At 37.6% G+C, this 18,189-nt stretch overlaps 1 protein-coding gene across 5 annotated transcripts in view; it reads right to left on the bottom strand.

Moving 5' to 3' along the window:
- The window catches only part of FOLH1 (folate hydrolase 1), a 63,753-nt gene that overhangs the window by 32,275 nt on the left and 13,289 nt on the right, over window positions 1–18,189 (bottom strand). For 4 of the 5 annotated variants that reach the window (XM_067750838.1, XM_067750839.1, XM_067750840.1 and 1 more), the window contains exons 5-7: window positions 5,385–5,510; window positions 4,411–4,597; window positions 1,230–1,323 (exon numbers count right to left, since the gene is read on the bottom strand). The exons of the other annotated variant lie outside the window; for it this stretch is intronic. In XM_067750838.1, coding sequence (XP_067606939.1) covers window positions 1,230–1,323; window positions 4,411–4,597; window positions 5,385–5,510 — 407 coding nt within the window. The remainder of the gene's footprint in view (window positions 1–1,229; window positions 1,324–4,410; window positions 4,598–5,384; window positions 5,511–18,189) is intronic. 5 annotated transcript variants of the gene reach the window in all.

Here is an 18,189-nt window from a genome sequence, read left to right as displayed (position 1 = left end):
CAAAAGTTGTGCCCCATCCTGAATCTTAACCCATGTGGTAAAGCTAAGAGCTCAAAAGAAAAAAAGACCAGGGTGCTTGCTATTCCTTAATCTGCCCTTAAATTGGACAGACACCTCCAATTCTCTGATGACAGCCTCCTCACCTGTAAAAATGAGGGCACTGAACTAGGTCATAAATAAGTTTTCTTATACATTCTAGAATAAAATGATTAAGAATGCCTTAAACTCAAAGAAGAAAAGGGACTAACTGGCCAGATGCTTTGGTCTCCAGTGATTCTACTTTCAGAGAAGTCAGTGCTCTCTCCCCTCCTCAAGGATAATGGAGAAGAAGGGACATGCAGATGAGAGAAAGCAGGACAGGAAAGAGGAAAGAGCTCCAATGTCAGGTTAAACAATAACAACTTTGGAGAAGCTTCAATAGTGAAAGCAGAGGAAGAAGTGGAATGGATAAAGATGAAAATCCATGGAAGATGCTTTCAAAGGGCATTATTCCAGGTCCACCAAGAAGTAGACAATAAGAGGTTTCAATAAGTAAGAGATTTATTAGGGGAAAGGCGTGTGAAGGAAATAGCAAGGGAGCTAAGAGAGGCTGAGAAAGCCATCAGACTGCAATGCAGGTCAGAAATGGGGTAAAAGAGAAAGAGAAGAAAGAAGAATGCTGGTGGCAGAATCCCTTGATAGCAAGGCTGTCAGGGAGTCCTGAGCCAGAGTCTCCCATCAGAGGAGTCCCATGCCTCCCAGTAATGGGCCTCATTTAGTACCCTTGCTGCATTTAGTTACTGACTGGGAGCATCTATGGGAAGCATGGCCTTGATACAAACAGGGTGATGGATTTCAAAACACAGTGGAGCACCTTATCAATGACACTCCCCACAGTTGATGATCTGAAAGACTCACTTTCATGGCTGTCACACACTGGATACCAGTATTTAAAGCAAATCCCAGGTTAGAACCACTGTTCTATAAAATGGTGATAAAATTGTATGCTTATTTGATTTTCTGCCAACACACAAAAGAATAGACACTATCTGATTCCATTTATATCAAGTTCAAAACCAAACTAATCAATGATGATAGATATCAGAAAGTGGTTGCTTCTAGGGGGGTATGGTAAAAATTGAGCACAGAAAACTTCAGTATCAAATAATGGAGATAAAAGCATGAAAGTTGAAGATTGCCAGTAAAGAGAATTACCCAAATAGCCATCGGTTTGTTTCTTACAAACTTACTCTAGGAGCTTCTGTGCATCATAGTATCCAATTGGATGAACAGGAATACTTGGAAGACCAACAGCCTCTGCGATTTCACATCTATAAGCATATTCTGAAAAAAAGTTGAACATACTTCTAATAAAAATGGAGTCCCTTTCAAAATGTTCTCTGTAAATCAGATTAAACACATTCTTAAATTGCATCTACTAGAACTGTTACAATTAGAAAGACAGTTTCAAATGTTAGCGAAAATGTGGAGCAACTGAAACTCTCATACATTCTTGTAAGAGTGTATAATTAGAGAGTCACTTTAAATAACTTCTTTGAAAAATAATGTTATGCAGAATTATGCCCTATGGCAGAACAATTACACTCCTAGGTATTTACCCAAGAAAGATGGAAACATATGCCCACAAAAACACCTGCACAAAATTGCTCATAGCAGCTGAATCTAGGTAGCCCATATGGGACACAGTCCAGCTGTTTGTAAATAGGAGAATGAATAAGCAATTTGTAGAACAGTCGCATAATAGAATTCTACTCAGCAAGTAAAGGGAAGAAACTATTAACACACACAATAACATGAGTAATCTCTAATCGTTGTACTGAGTGAGAGCAGCAAGGCAAATGATGAGGGAAAATCATAAATTTTTCTATGACCGGGAAATCAAACTAAGAAAGGAAAAAAATAATATGCCCGCTTTGTGGTAGGCCTTTCCCAATGTTCAGTGTGCATCTGTATTGTACATTAACCAGACCTCCTCAAACAGGAGGATGTAATCACCTTTAAGAAAAATGGTTGCTTTATTCAGACAATTTTCAGGTTATTTTAGTTTCTTTTTCATCCCATACAGGGAGCTGTATTGACCAAAACATCTTTGATCAACTTTATGTAGAATGCTAACCTGTCAATACAACACAGAAATTCTTTGTCTCAGAAATGTATAAAATTGCATCTCTAACTCCTGACCAATGAAACAGTTCTCACAGCTTCTGCAAATCTGTTCCCTGGGTTATAATCCTCAGTTTGACTCAAATAAAATTCTCTTTTCTTTCTTCTTAGCTTGACTGTTATTTGATTTTCCACCAACACACAAAAGAATAGCTACTATCTGATTCCATTTATATGAAGTTCAAAACCAAACTAATCAATGATGACAGATATCAGGAAGTGGTTGCTTCTAGGGGGATATGGTAAAAATTGACCAGAAAGGGGCACCAGAGAACTTTCTGGAGTCATAGAAATGTCCTATATCTTATTTTGAGTGATATAGATACATGTAATTTAAAAAAATTATTGAATTAACTCAAGACCTGTGCGTTTTGTTACATGTAAACTCTACCTCAAAATAAAAACACATTTTCTGTCATTTCTTCAGATTTAAGAAAAATAAGAGCTATTTTTCCATTTTTTCTTCAAAGTTTTAAATTATAAGAGCTTTAGGGGATTGCAAAAGCTATTCTTTTTATAGTAAAATGACATAATAATATGTTGCATGGGATTTGTTTTAAAATTCTTTAGGGTAATAATGCAAAAGGAAAGACGAAGAGATAAAATAAGATTGACAAAGTGGTGACAATTTTCTCTATTTTTTTGTATGTTAGAACTATTCCATAATAAAAACTAAAATTAAAAGGAAAAGAAAAAAATAGGGCACAAAAGGGAATTCAACAAATGCAAGCCTCACAGGGATAACATGATTTTTCTTTCTACAATGTCATCTTTTAAATTTGAGGATAATAAACAGAAATAGTCCAGTTAATCTTATTTTATGTTCACATGTTTTTTTTGTGTGTGTGGTATGCGGGCCTCTCACTGCTGTGGCCTCTCCCGTTGCGAAGCACAGGCTCCGGACGTGCAGGCTCAGCGGCCATGGCTCACGGGCCCAGCCCCTCCACGGCATGTGGGATCTTCCCGGACCGGGGCATGAACCCGTGTCCCCTGCATCAGCAGGAGGTACAATTTTAACTTTATATAACCAACAGAGCTTGGGAGAAGTTGCATTTTTCAAAGCTTGGGAATAAAAAGGCTAAGTAAGTAAAGTTCAGGTAGACTTAAGTGATTTTACTATAGGATAATATGTATTGCTTTACAAAAATCTATGATAATGTACTATATTCCAAGATTTACGAAGCCAAAATGCATAAACTTTAAAGGAGTTTACAATTTGATAGAAAAACCAGATGAAATATAAATATGGAAATGCCATGGATACTTGGTAACCTATTTTATCCAAGGTACACACCTTAGTTAGTTTTAAACCACACAAATTAAGTGATCACAGATTTTTGTAAATGTCATCAACTAGCTGAGTACATTCAAAATAAATTAGCTCCCTTTGTTAATGATCTACTGTTTTACAGCAGAGCATTTCAGCATAAGACAAACATGTGGACTCCGGAGCCAGACCATCTGAATTTGAATCCCCACTCCTCATTTAGTGGTGTGATAGTGGTGTGATGGTCCCCACTCCTCATTTAGTGTGTGAGTTTGCTTACTTCTAGTCTCGCTTCCCTCCTCTATCAAGTAGAGATAATAACATAACAAAGCTTATAGGGTTGTTAAGGCATGTAAGAGCTAGCATTTAGGAAATACTCCTTGAAAGTGATCACTATTATCTTTATACAGCAATGATACAATAAGCATTTTCTAGGCTCTAAATTCTAAATGTCATTTCAGGGATTTATAGAACTTCTTTTGTTCTACTATCCCTTATCTACAACTAGAAATTTTAAAAACTGTGAAATCCATTAATTGGGGGGAATTTACTTGTCAACAAAACATGATCTGATGTAAACTAATTTGGAAGCAAGATCTGACTTGAATAGACAGACTATATTACTTACATTCCTCTGCTTAATATGATTATTCATACATTTTACTGCAAAAATATTTACATGCTTGCTTCCCATTTTATGTTCCAGCCTCCTATGTGAATGTTATGCAAGAAATGGTATATGCACCATATTACTTTTAAATATCTGAAAATGTCTGCATTTCAAAACCTATCAGACCCGAGGATTCCAAATAAGGGATAAGGGACCCGAACCAACAATTTTCTGAGTTCAAATTCCTTTATTCTTAGACACAAAGAGAACGAGAAAAAGACATACTTTATCCATGTGTCAAAGGAAATCCTTTGGTAAAATCACTTTACAATGTTAAGGTTTTTGTGATGATTAAGGCCTGGTCACTCACCATTTGCTGGGTAGCCAGGTGTGAGAGGGTCCCCTGCACCATTAAGATTTAAGATATTTCCACGCTGAACACCACCTCCAGGAAGATTCCAACCACCTGGATAGGACTCCACCCCGGGAGCAAAGTAATCAGCAGGATCTGAGTACAAAATGATCCCTTTGGCCCCAGCCAGCTGGGCATTTTTAACCTGGAATAGACAGTCTTTCATATTTTAGGTTGGTAACTCAAAATTACTCTTAAATAAGTAGCTAAACTTTATCTTCAATCTTTTATCCTTAGACTTAAAACAAGGGACATCTCACAGAGAGTTGGCTTTTTCTTTTTCCTACTGCAAGCTCTAAAAATGAGTTTCCAGGGCTGAATCAGCCCTCAGAGCAGCAGATTTTAAAAATGTACATATTAGTGGTAGTGAGTATGTGCTACTTCCTTCCTCTAGTCTAGAAGCACAATAAGCAAGTAGACTCCACAGACTAGACTCCCATTTCTTCTATGGTTGAGAGGGAATATTTCTGAAATTTAGTTTCCCACAAAAAAGGAAAAAATATTAGCAAATCAAGCCAAATTAAGTGATAGTAACTTTCAAAACTGCTGTGTATAAATTGGTTTCTCTCATTACCTATAATAAGAATACTAAAATTTAATTTAGTAAATATTTTCAAAGGTAACATTTAAAACAAAGATACTGAAGGTTAACAACAAATCAAATGCATGCTTCTTTGTAGACCACAGGCATAATGTGTAGGTATGGAAAAAACCTGTTCTGTTTCCCTGAACTTCTACCCTGGCCGAATTCAAATGACCCAGTTTAAAACCCCTGTATATAAGCTAGAAAATGTATCTTCCCTATTAGGTGGGCTGGTACAGAGTATGAGAAGATCACAGTCCTCCAAAAGTTTTAAGGATGTGGTTCTACCCATGTAAGATACAATATAACTTTTTATTTTTGTGGAAAAGAAAAAAAGATTATTTTTTACCTTATTTCCTCTGAAAATTTTCCCATATCTGGCAATCAGAATCTTCCCAGAGCAATTAATTTTCATGTCCCGCTCTAGTTTAAAGAAGTCTTCAGTTCGTGCGTAGTTAACATAGACTAGGTCACCCTGTTGAGATCATGGATGACTTACTACAAGTAAGATTTAATAAAAGAGGTTTTTCTGCGTGAAGACTGTTTCACATCTTTGAAAGAGGTAAGAGACAAGAGTATGCAAGAGGGTCAGAAAAGCATGAGCCTCAGGTAAGAGATTCAACAGAGAAATGAACTTGAATTAAGAAGGCAATTACCTGGGTAGAGACTTATGAGTTAACTATTAAGTTCTGTTTATGTTGATGTCTCCTGTAAAGTGACCATAAAACTATAGAAGTGTTCGTCAGGAAAATACACATAAATATACACACTGCAATTTGGCAGAGGTCAGATATCCGAGGTGAAAAAGCCCTAGATGAGAGCTGTATTCTCTTTGAAGTATATTCACAATGGGTCTTCACACCACCAGGTAAAAAAGAAATGTCAGGTAATACTGCTTTACGGGTCTGGCTTCAGGATTAGGTGCGAGTATGCTACCATCTCGGAGTATCAAGATTATCATTTGTAAAATGGCCTGTTAGATTAGAGCAGTGTTCTTCACACATTTTTTCTGCTCACCTACTCCCTAGATTATTTTTGAAGAGAAATGTATCCCTCCTTTATTTTTTATAATTTGGATTTTTTAAAACATCTTTATTGGAGTATAATTGCTTTACAATGATGTGTTAGTTTCTGCTGTATAACAAAGCAAATCAGCTATAGGTATACATATATCCCCATATCCCCTCCCTCTTGCATCTCCCTACCACCCTCCCTATCCCAACCCTCTAGGTGGTCACAAAGCACTGAGCTGATCTCCCTGTGCTATGCGGCTGCTTCCCACTAGCCATCTGTTTTACCTTTGGTAGTGTATATATGTCCATGCCACTCTCTCACGTCGTCCCAGGTTACCCTTCCCCCTCCCTGTGTCCTCAAGTCCATTCTCTACATCTTTGTCTTTATTCCTATCCTACCCTAGGTTCTTCAAAACCACTTTTAAAAAAATTTTTAGATTCCATATATATGTGTTAGCATACAGTATTTGTTTTTCTCTTTCTGACTTCACTCTGTATGACAGATTCTAGGTCCATCCACCTCACTACAAATAACTCAATTTCATTTCTTTTTATGGCTAATATTATATTGTATATATGTGCCACATCTTCTTCACCCATTCATCTGATGATGGACACTTAGTTTGCTTCCATGTCCTGGCTATTATAAACAGTGCTGCAGTGAACATTGTGATACATGTCTATTTTTGAATTATGGTTTTCTCAGGGTATATATGCCCAGTAGTGAGATTGCTGGGTCGTATGTATGGTAGTTCTTTTAAAATTTTTTAAGGAACCTCCATAGTGGCTGTATCAATTTACATTCCCACCAACAGTGCAAGAGGGTTCCCTTTCCTCTACACCCTCTCCAGCATTTATTGTTTGTAGAATTTTTGATGATGGCCATTCTGACTGGTATGAGGTAATACCAAATTGTACTTTTGATTTGCATTTCTCTAATGATTAGTGATGTTGAGCATCCTTTCATGTCTTTGTGGGCAATCTGTATATCCTCTCTGAAGAAATGTCTGTTTAGTCTTCTACCCATTTTTGGATTGGGTTGCTTGATTTTTGATATTGAGCTGCATGAGCTTCTTGTATATTTTGGAGACTAATCCTGTGTCAGTTGCTTCATTTGCAAATATTTTCTCCCATTCTGAGGGTTGTCTTTTTGTCTTGTTTATGGTTTCCTTGCTGTGCAAAATCTTTTAAGCTTCATTAGGTCCCATTTGTTTATTTTTGTTTTTATTTCCCTTTCTCTAGGAGGTGGGTCAAAAGGGATCTTGCTGTGATCTTGCTGTGATTTATGTCATAGAGTGTTCTGCCTATGTTTTCCTCTGAGAGTTTTATACTGTCTGGCCTTACATTTAGTTCTTTAATCCATTTTGAGGGGTTTTTTTGTGTATGGTGTTAGGGAGTTTTCCAATTTCATTCTTTTACATGTGGCTGTCCAGTTTTCCCAGCACCACTTATTGAAGAGGCTGTCTTTTCTCCATTGTATATTCTTGCCTCCTTTATCAAAGATAAGGTAACCATAGATACATGGGTTTATCTCTGGGCTTTCTATCCTGCTCCATTGATCTATATTTCTGTTTTTGTGCCAGTACCATACTCTCTTGATTACTGTAGCTTTGTAGTATAGTCTGAAGTCAGGGAGCCTGATTCCTCCAGCTCTCTTTTTCTTTCTCAAGATTGCTTTGGCTATTCGGGGTCTTTTGTGTTTCCATACAAATTGTGAAATCTTGTGTTCTAGTTCCATGAAAAATGCCATTGGTAGTTTGATAGGCATTGCATTGAATCTGTAGATTGCTTTGGGTAGTAGAGTCATTTTCATTCACAATGTTGATTGTTCCAATCCAAGAACATGGTATACCTCTCCATCTGTTTGTGTCATTTGTAACTTCTTTCATCTGTGTCTTATAGTTTTCTGCATACAGGTCTTTTGTCTCCTTAGGTAGATTGATTCCTAGGTATTTTATGCTTTTATTGCAATGGTAAATGGGAGTGTTTCCTTAATTTCTCTTTCAAATTTTTCATCATTAGTGTATAGGAATGCAAGAAATTTTTGTGCATTAATTTTGTATCCTGCTACTTTACCAAATTCATTGATTAGCTCCAGTAGTTTTCTGGTAGCATCTTTAGGAGTCTCTATGTATAGTATCATGTCATGTGCAATCAGTGACAGTTTTACTTTTGCTTTTCTGATTTGGATTCGTTTTATTTCTTTTTCTTCTATGGTTGCTGTGGCTAAAACTTCCAAAACTATGTTGAATAATAGTGGTGAGAGAGGGCAAACTTGTCTTGTTCCCGATCTTAGTGGAAATGGTTTCAGTTTTCCACCAACATTGAGAACAATGTTGGCTGTGGATTTGTCATATATGGCCTTTATTATGTTAAGATAAGTTCTCTCTATGCCCACTTTCTGGAGGGTTTTTATCATAAATGGGTGTTGAATTTTTTCCAAAGATTTTTCTGCATCTATCAAGATGATCATATGGTTTGTCTCCTTCAATTTGTTAATATGGTTTATCACATTGATTGATTTGCATACATTGAAGAATCCTTGCACTCCTGGGATAAACCCCACTTGATCATGGTGTATGATCCTTTAAATGTGCTGTTGGATTCTGTTTGCTAGTATTTTGTTGAGGAGGTTTGCATCTATGTTCATCAGTGATATTGGCCTGTACTTTTCTTTTTTTGTGACATCTTTGGTTTTTGTATCAGGTGGCTGTGGCCTCATAGAATGAGTTTGGGAGTGTTCCTCCCTCTGCTATATTATGTAAGAGTTTGAGAAGGATAGGTGTTAGCTCTTCTCTAAATGATAGACTTCGCCTGTGAAGCCATCTGATCCTGGGCTTTTGTTTGTTGGAAGATTTTTAATCAGTTTCAATTTCAGTGCTTGTGATTGGTCTGTTGATATTTTGTATTTCTTCCTAGTTCAGTCTCAGAAGGTTGTGCTTTTCTAACAATTTGTCTATTTCTTCCAGGTTGTCCATTATATTGGCAGAGTTGCTTGTAGTAATCTCCCATGATCCTTTGTATTTCTGCAGTGTCAGTTCTTACTTCTCCTTTTCATTTCTAATTCTATTGATTTGACCCTTTTCCCTTTTTTTTCTGATGAGTCTGGCTAATGGTTCATCAATTTTGTTTATCTTCTCAAAGAACCAGCTTTTAGTTTTATTGCTCTTTGCTATTGTTTCCTTCATTTCTTTTTCACTTATTTCTGATCTGATCTTTATGATTTCTTTCCTTCTGATAATTCTGGGGTTTTTTTGTTCTTCTTTCTCTAATTTCTTTAGGTGTAAGTTTAGGTTGTTTATTTGAGATGTTTCTTGTTTCTTGAGGTAGCATTGTATTGCTATAAACTTCCCTCTTAGAACTGCTTTTGCTGCATCCCATAGATTTTGGATCATTGTGTTTTCATTGTCATTTGCCTCTAGGTGTTTTTTGATTTCCTCTTTGATTTCTTCAGTGATGTCTTGGTTATTTAGCAACATATTGTTTATCCTCCAAGTGTTTGTGTTTTTTACATTTCTTTCCCTGTACTTTATTTCTAATACCATAGCGTTGTGGTCAGAAAAGATGCTTGATATGATTTCAATTTTCTTAAATTTACTGAGGCTTGATTTGTGACCCAAGATGTGATCTATCCTGGAGAATGTTCCATGAGCACTTGAGAAGAAAGTGTATTTCATTGTTTTTGGATGGAATGTCCTATAAATATCAATTAAGTCCATCTTGTTTAATGTGTCATTTAAAGTTTGTGTTTCCTTATTTATTTTCATTTTGGATGATCTGTCCATTGGTGAATGTGGGGTGTTAAAGTCCCTTACTATTACTGTGTTACTGTTGATTTCCCCTTTTATGGCTGTTAGCATTTGCCTTATGTATTGAACTGCTCCTATGTTCAGTGCATAAATATTTACAATTGTAATATCTTTTTGGATTGATCCCTTGGTCATTATGTAGTGTCCTTCTTTGTCTCTTGTAACAGTCTTTATTTTAAAGTCTATTTTTTCTGATATGAGAATTGCAACTCCAGCTTTCTTTTGATTTCCTTTTGCATGGAATATCTTTTTCCAACCCCTCACTTTCAGTCTGTATGTGTGCCTAGGTCTGAAGTGGGTCTCTTGTAGACAGCATACATATGGGTCTGGTTTTTGTACCCATTCAGCCAGTCTATGTGTTTTGGTTCGAGCATTTAGTCCATTTACATTTAAGGTAATTATCAATATGTATGTTTGTATTATCATTTTCTTAATTGTTTTGTGTTTATTACTGTAGGTCTTTTCCTTCTCTTGTATTTCTGCCTAGAGAAGTTCCTTTAGTATCTGCTGTAAAACTGGTTTGGTGTTGCTGAATTCTCTTAGTTTTTGTTGTCTGTAAAGGTTTTAATTTCTCTGTCAAATCTGAATGAGATCATTGCTGGGTAGAGTAATCTTGGTTGTACGTTTCTCCCTTTCATCACTTTCAATATGTTCTGCCAGTCCCTTCTGGCTTTCAGAATTTCTGCTGAAAAATCAGCTGTTAACCTTATGGGGATTCCCTTGTATGATATTTGTTGCTTTTCTCTTGGTGCTTTTAATATTTTTTCTTTGTATTTAATTTTTGATAGTATGATTAATATGTGTCCTGGCATGTTTCTCCTTGGATTTATACTGTATGGGGCTCTCTGCACTTCCTGGTCTTGATTGACTATTTCCTTTCCCGTATAAGGGAAGTTTTCAACTATAATCTCTTCCAATATTTTTGCAGTCCCTTTCTTTTTCTCTTCTTCTTCTAGGACCCCTATAATTTGAATGTTCATGCGTTTAATGCTGTCCCAGAGGTCTCTGAGACTGTCCTTAATTCTTTTTATTCCTTTTATCTTTTTTTCTGCTCTGTGGTAGTTTCTTTCACTATTTTATCTTCCAGGTCACTTTTCCATTCTTCAGCCTCATTTATTCTGCTATTGTTTCCTCTAGAGAATTTTTAATTTCATTTATTGTATCATTCATCATTGTTTGTTTGTTCTTTAGTTCTTTTAGGTCCTTGTTAAATGTTTCTTGTATTTTCTCCATTCTATTTCCATGGTTTTGGATCATCTTTACTATCATTACTCTGAATTCTTTTTCAGGTAGACTGTCTATTTCCTCTTCATTTTTTGGCCTGGTGGGTTTTAACCTTGCTCCTTCATCTGCTGTGTATTTTTCTGTTTTCTCATTTTGCTTAACTTACTGTGTTTAAGGTCTCCTTTTCTCAGGCTGTAGGTTCATAGTTCCCATTGTTTTGGGTGTCTGCCTCCAGTGGGTAATGTTGGTTCAGTGGGTTGTGTAGGCTTCCTGATGGAGGAAATTGCGGCCTGTGTTCTGGTGGGTGAAGCTGGATCTTGTCTTTCTGGTGGGCAGGACTGCATCTGGTGGTGTGTTTTGGGGTGTCTGTGAACTTAGTATGATTTTAGGCAGCCTCTCTGTTAATGGATGGGGTTGTGTTCCTGTCTTGCTAGTTGTTTGGCATGGGGTGTCCAGCAATGGACCTTGCTGGTCGTTGAGTGGAGCTGGGTCCTAGTGTTGAGATGGAGATCTCTGGGAGAGTTCTCGCCAATTAATATTACAAGGGGCTGGGAGGTCTCTGGTGGGCCAATGTCCTGAATTCAGCTCTCCCACCTCAAGAGGCTCAGGCCTAACACCTAGACAGAGCACCAAGACACTGTCAGCCACACAGCTCAGAAGAAAAGGGAGGAAAGAAAAAAAGAAAAGAAAATAATAAAATAAAGTTATTAAAATAAAAAAATTAAAATTAATTATTAAAATTAAAAAGTAATTAAAAAAAAGAGCAACCAAACCAATAAACACATCCATCAATGATAACAAGTGCTAAAAACTATACTAAAGGAAAAAAAATGGACAGACAGAACACTAGGACAAATGGTAAAAGCAAACCTATACAGACAATATCACAGAAAGAAGCATACAGATACAAACTCACAAAAAGAAAAAGGAAAACAAAGAAACAAACTATATATATATATATATATATATATATATATATATATATATATTTAAAAAAGGAAAAGAGCAACCAAATCAATAAACAAAGCTACCTATGATAATAAGCTCTAAATACTAAACTATGATAAACATAAAACTAGAAACAAATTAGATGCAGAAAGCAAACCCCAAGTCTACAGTTGCTCCCAAAGTCCACTGCCTCAGTTTTGGGATGATTCATTGTCTATTGAGTTATTCCACAGATGCAGGGCACATCAAATTGATTATGGAGATTTAATCCACTGCTCCTGAGGCTGCACAGAGAGATTTCCCCTTCTCTTCTTTGTTCACATAGCTCCTGGGATTCAGCTTTGGTTTTGACCCCGCATCTGCATGTAGGTCGCCCTCTGGTGTCTGTTCTTCACCCAGACAGGAGGGGGTTAAAGTAGCGGCTGATATGGGGGTTCTGGCTCACTCAGGCCAGAGGGGTACAGAACGTGAGGCGAGCCTGCAATGGCAGAGGCCAGCATGACATTGCAACAGCTTGAGGGCATCGTGTGCTCTCGTGGGGAAGTTGTCCCTGGGTCACAGGCCCCTGGCAGTGACGGGCTGCACTGGCTCCTGGGAGGGGAGGTGTGGATAGTGACCTGTGCTCACACACAGGATTCTTTTTTTTTTTTTTAACATCTTTATTGGAGTATAATTGCTTTACAATGGTGTATTAGTTTCAGCTTGATAACAAAGTGAATCAGTTATACATATACATATGTTCCCATATCTCTTCCCTCTTGCATCTCCATCCCTCCCACCCTCCCTATCCCATCCCTATAGGTGGTCACAAACTACCAAGCTGATCTCCCTATGCTATGTGGCTGTTTCCCACTAGCTATCTTTTTTACTCTTGGTAGTGTATATATGTCCATGCCACTCTCATTTTGTCACAGCTTACCCTTCTCCCTCCCCATACCCTCAAGTCCATCCTCTAGTAGGTCTGTGTCTTTATTCCCATCTTACCCCTAGGTTCTTCATGACCTTTTTATTTTCTTTGTTAGATTCCATATATATGTGTTAGCATACGGTATTTGTTTTTCTCTTTCTGACTTACTTCACTCTGTATGACAGACTCTAGGTCCAACTACCTCACTACAAATAACTCAGTTTCGTTTCTTATTACGGCTGAGTAATATTCCATTGTATATATGTGCCACATCTTCTTTATCCATTCAACTATTGATGGACACTTAGGTTTCTTCCATGTCCTGGATATTGTAAATAGAGCTGCAATGAACATTTTGGTACATGACTATTTTTGAATTATGGTTTTCTCAGGGTATATGCCCAGTAGCGGGATCGCTGGGTCGTATGGTAGGTCTATTTTTAGTTTTTTAAGGAACCTCCATACTGTTCTCCAGAGTGGCTGTATCAATTTACATTCCCACCAACAGTGCAAGAATATTCCCTTTTCTCCACACCCTCTCCAGCATTTATTGTTTCTAGATTTTTTGATGATGGCCATTCTGACCAGTGTGAGATGATATCTCATTGTAGTTTTGATTTGCATTTCTCTAATGATTAATGATGTTGAGCACTCTTTCATGTGTTTGTTGGCAATCTGTATACCTTCTTTGGAGAAATGTCTACTTAGGTCTTCTGCCCATTTTTGGATTGGGTTTTTGTTTTTTTGTTATTAAGTTGCATGAGCTGCTTGTAAATTTTGGAGATTAATTCTTTGTCAGTTGCTTCATTTGCAAATATTTTTCCCATTCTGAGGGTTGTCTTTGGTCTTGTTTATGGTTTCCTTTGCTGTGCAAAAGCTTTTAAGTTTCATAGGTCCCATTTGTTTATTTTTGTTTTTATTTCCATTTCTCTAGGAGGTGGGTCAAAAAGAATCTTGCTGTGATTTATGTCATAGTTTTCTGCCTATGTTTTCCTCAACATCTAAGAGTTTGATAGTGTCTGGCCTTACATTTAGGTCTTTAATCCATTTTGAGTTTATTTTTGTGTATGGTGTTAGGGAGTGTTCTAATTTCATTCTTTTAAATGTAGCTGTCCAGTTTTCCCAGCACCACTTATTGAAGAGGCTGTCTTTTCTCCACTGTATATTCCTGTCTCCTTTATCAAAGATAAGTTGTCCATATGTGTGTGGGTTTATCTCTGGGCTTTCTATCCTGTTCCATTGATCTGTATTTCTGTTTTTGACACACAGTATTCTTGGTGGCTGCAGTAGCAGCCTTAGCATTTCATGCCTGTCTCTGGTGTCCTAGGCTTGCGCCCGTCTCTGGAACTCATTTAGGCGGTGCTGTGAATCCCCTCTCCTCGCACACCCTGAGGTCTTTTGACTCTTTGGCAGTTCCAAACTTTTTCCCGGACTCCCTCCCAGCTAGCTGTGGCGCATTAGCCCCTTTCAGGCTGTGTTCATGTAGCCAACCCCAGTCCTCTCCCTGGGGTCTGACCTCCGAAGCCCGAGCCTCAGCTCCCAGCCCCACCTGCCCTGGCAGGTGAGCAGACAGGCCTCTCAGCCTGGTGAGTGCTGGTCGGCACCGATCCTCTGTTCGGGAATCTCTCCACTTTGCCCTCTGCAGCTCTGTTGCTGTGCTCTCCTCCATGGCTCCGAAGCTTCCCGCTCCCTGCCCACCCCCGTCTCCACCAGTGAAGGGGCTTCCTAGTGTGTGGAAACTTTTCCTCCTTCACAGCTCCCTCCCAGTGGTGCAGGTCCCATGCCTATTCTTTTGTCTCTGTTTTTTTCTTTTGCCCTACCCAGGTACATGGGGAATTTCTTGCTTTTTGGGAAGTCAGGTCTTCTGCAAGCATTCAGTAGGTGTTCTGTAGGAGTTGTTCCATATGTAGATGTATTTTTGATATATTTGTGGGGAGAAAGGTGATCTCCACATCTTACTCCTCCACCATCTTGAAGGTCCTCCCCCTCCTTTATTTTTTTTATTTTTTTATTTTTTTATTTTTTTTTTTGTGGTATGTGGGCCTCTCACTGCTGTGGCCTCTCCTGTTGCGCAGCACAGGCTCCGGACGCTCAGGCTCAGCGGCCATGGCTCACGGGCCCAGCCGCTCCACGGCATGTGGGATCTTCCCGAACCAGGGCACGAACCCGTGTCCCCTGCATTGGCAGGCGGACTCTCAACCACTGCGTCACCAGGGAAGCCCCCCAACTTTATTTTTAAGTTGACATCTGAAATTTTTTGGCATGTCTTTAAGTTGTGGTGAACAATGCAATTTCCAGCACATTATAAATATTAACATTTTCAGAAGTAGTCTTGCCTCACTTTTTATTTATATCCAAAGGAATTTAAATATTGTAATGATTTTTTATTCAATATCATCCACTTTAAAACCACACTCTTCAGTCAGAATTTTATCATCGCTTTTTCTCCTTGAAGTTGTATTTGCCCATTTCCCTAAAGCATTTTACTCTAAAGTAAAATGTATTTGTGCTGGACACCAGTGCGTTGGTGTCGATTCCCCTTCACTGAAGATGTTCTTGCTCCTGCTGCAGGGCAGGCTCTCTGCAGGCAGCCTTCAGGAGTCAGCCCCTTGCTTACGATCAGCTACAGACAGCCACCTTGTTCAAGGTCATGCCCCTTCTTAGGATGCACATGTTCAATGACTGATCGATGTGGGAATATGAATACCTGGACATCTTTGTCCAGCCCAGGACAATCTTGAAAGGCTATTCTGACTCCAGAGCTGCCCATTGGGTCAGCTGAGGCTGTCCTTGAGCTAGCACTGAGGTGCAGCTTCTCCCTCTGCCTATTCCAGCTTCCTTCTCCTCCCTGCTACAGATATTGATCCCAAGAGAACATTCCTTAATAACCATCTAGCATGCTAAATTCCATTTCAGTTTCTGTTACCTAGAATCTGGGTATATTTGCAAGTCTTTTATTAATCACTGCCAAACTTGCCTTGATTAAGAATGTGTGTGTGTGTGTGTGTGTGTGTGTGTGTGTATAGTGCTTAAAAATATTTATTTCCTATGACAAGCTGTACATGTTAAGAAAATTCTTCAAGAGTAATTTACTATTATAATTATTAGTAGTATCAATTGAGCCTAACAACATCATTACAAACTTTTATAAATAATACATACCTAAGCATAAAATTTTACTTGAAATACAACTTTTAGTGCTATGGGATGTTAAAACATTAGGTCATGGATCTACGGATGAATAAATTATTTCCAGAATGAGTCGGGACTCACTCTCAGTTTTATTTACATTTCTTGTTTTTAGACAAGTTCTGAGAAACCTCAGGATGGGGATGATAAAAAATGGAATTTCCTTATATTATCTAAACTCTTTCCAAGTTACAACTCCTAAATCTCACACTGATCTTTTATCCAAGTTAATTCTAATGATACCAGCTGGAAACTCAATTAGGCTCATCTTTAATTTTGTTCAACTATAAACCATTTGACTTGCCAAATCTTTGTTACCCAGCTATTAGAATCTTTCACTATTGTCTCTTTGTTTGGAGCCCCAGAGATTGTTTTTACTACTCAGAGATATTCTTCATCTTGTTTTAGGATGAATGAGTGATGTCTCTCATTCATAAAATAAGATAAAAATAACTATAAATAGGGAGGTGGAGACAGAGTACTACCGGGACCTCACCACGGGCTAGGTCTCAATACCATGGAAGAGTCCACTGAGAAATTGATGATGCAACTGATTTATTTAAAACGATCCTATGTCTGCCTTTGGAAAGTCTTCACATACCCTAGAGTTTGAAGTCCCTGTCCTACACGATTTCTGATATCCTATCATTTTATTTTGGTTATTATTTTCCTCTTTAACTACATCTCATAACATGTGCACAACAAATTTATAACATATTGACATAAGGTTGTTTCCAAGCTGATTTTAGGATTCATTCCACAAACCTGTTGAGGGCATATCATTCTAGGAATTAGGGATACAGCAAATCCCTGTCCTTGAAGAAACTTACATTCATGTGGAAAGCAGAGAGATAAGATAATAAACAATAAAATTAATAACTAAGTAAATTGTATATTATATTAAAAGGTGATGAGTTCTGTAGAAAAATTCAAAAAAAAAGTTTAAATACAGTAGGCAAACAGGGAATTTGTACTGTACTCAGTTGGGTGCAATTTTCGAAAAAGAGAGAAAGTCTATTGAGAAGGTGACATCTGAATCTTTGCTTCAGTAAAAGGATTAGTTTTAGCTATTACTTTTCCTCCTAAGACCAATGCAATATTAATGCACTATTGATGATAGCACTGTATGTCTGATTTATAACTGTTAGTCTTCTCTGGAACTCACTCTTATACTACTGTGAATACAAAGCCATTAACCAATTTGGTTTCAGTGAATTTTGTTTTAGTGTAAATGTTCTACTTGAAATTTATTCATATTTAATATCACCAACTTTGAGAAGACTTCTGTAAATGTCTGTAAATTGTGGCTATCTTTTAATAAATCTGCACTCCTCACAAAGCAAATTATGATGGAGAAGGGATTGGAGAAGATATTAGTTTGAAAATGACAGTAAACTTTGAAAATGAAAACAAGTGTGGACAGATAGGCCCTCTCGGCACTTCACAAATGCAAGTTGTCACTGCTAGTTAGAAAAAAATATTTATTTTCAGACAATGACCTTCTTGTAAAATTTACACTGTACCATTGTTCTATAACTGGGAATAAATACAATCTTGCACTGTTAGCCTACAATTTTCCATTTCTTTTAAGCTTCCATCTTCCTGCTCTTGTTAATAGAGACAGAATTGGGACGTGAGACCAGTGGTTCTCAAACCATGGATCTTGAACCAGCAGAATCAACAATATCTAGCAACTTGCTGGAAACAAACTCTCAGGCTTCACCCAAGACCTACTGAAACTCAGGTGATGGGAATCAGAATCTGTGTTTTATATGATTGTTTATAATTTCCTTTGCTGTGCAAAAGCTTTTAAGTTTCATTAGGTCTCATTTGTTTATTTTTGTCTTTATATCCATTTCTCTAGGATATGGGTGAAAAAGGATCTTGCTGTGATTTATGTCATAGAGTGTTCTGCCTATGTTAGGTGCAAGAGGGAGGGGATATGGGGATATATGTATACATATAGCTGATTCACTTTATTATACAGCAGAAACTAACACAACCTTGTAAAGCAATTATACTTCAATAAAGATGTTTAAAAAAATAATGAATGAGGAAATTAAT

Source organism: Pseudorca crassidens, chromosome 9 (genome assembly GCF_039906515.1).
Source record: "Pseudorca crassidens isolate mPseCra1 chromosome 9, mPseCra1.hap1, whole genome shotgun sequence".
Taxonomy (NCBI): Eukaryota; Metazoa; Chordata; class Mammalia; order Artiodactyla; family Delphinidae; genus Pseudorca; species Pseudorca crassidens.
Note: the sequence above shows the minus strand (reverse complement) of the source record. Positions and strands in the feature narration are given on the sequence as shown.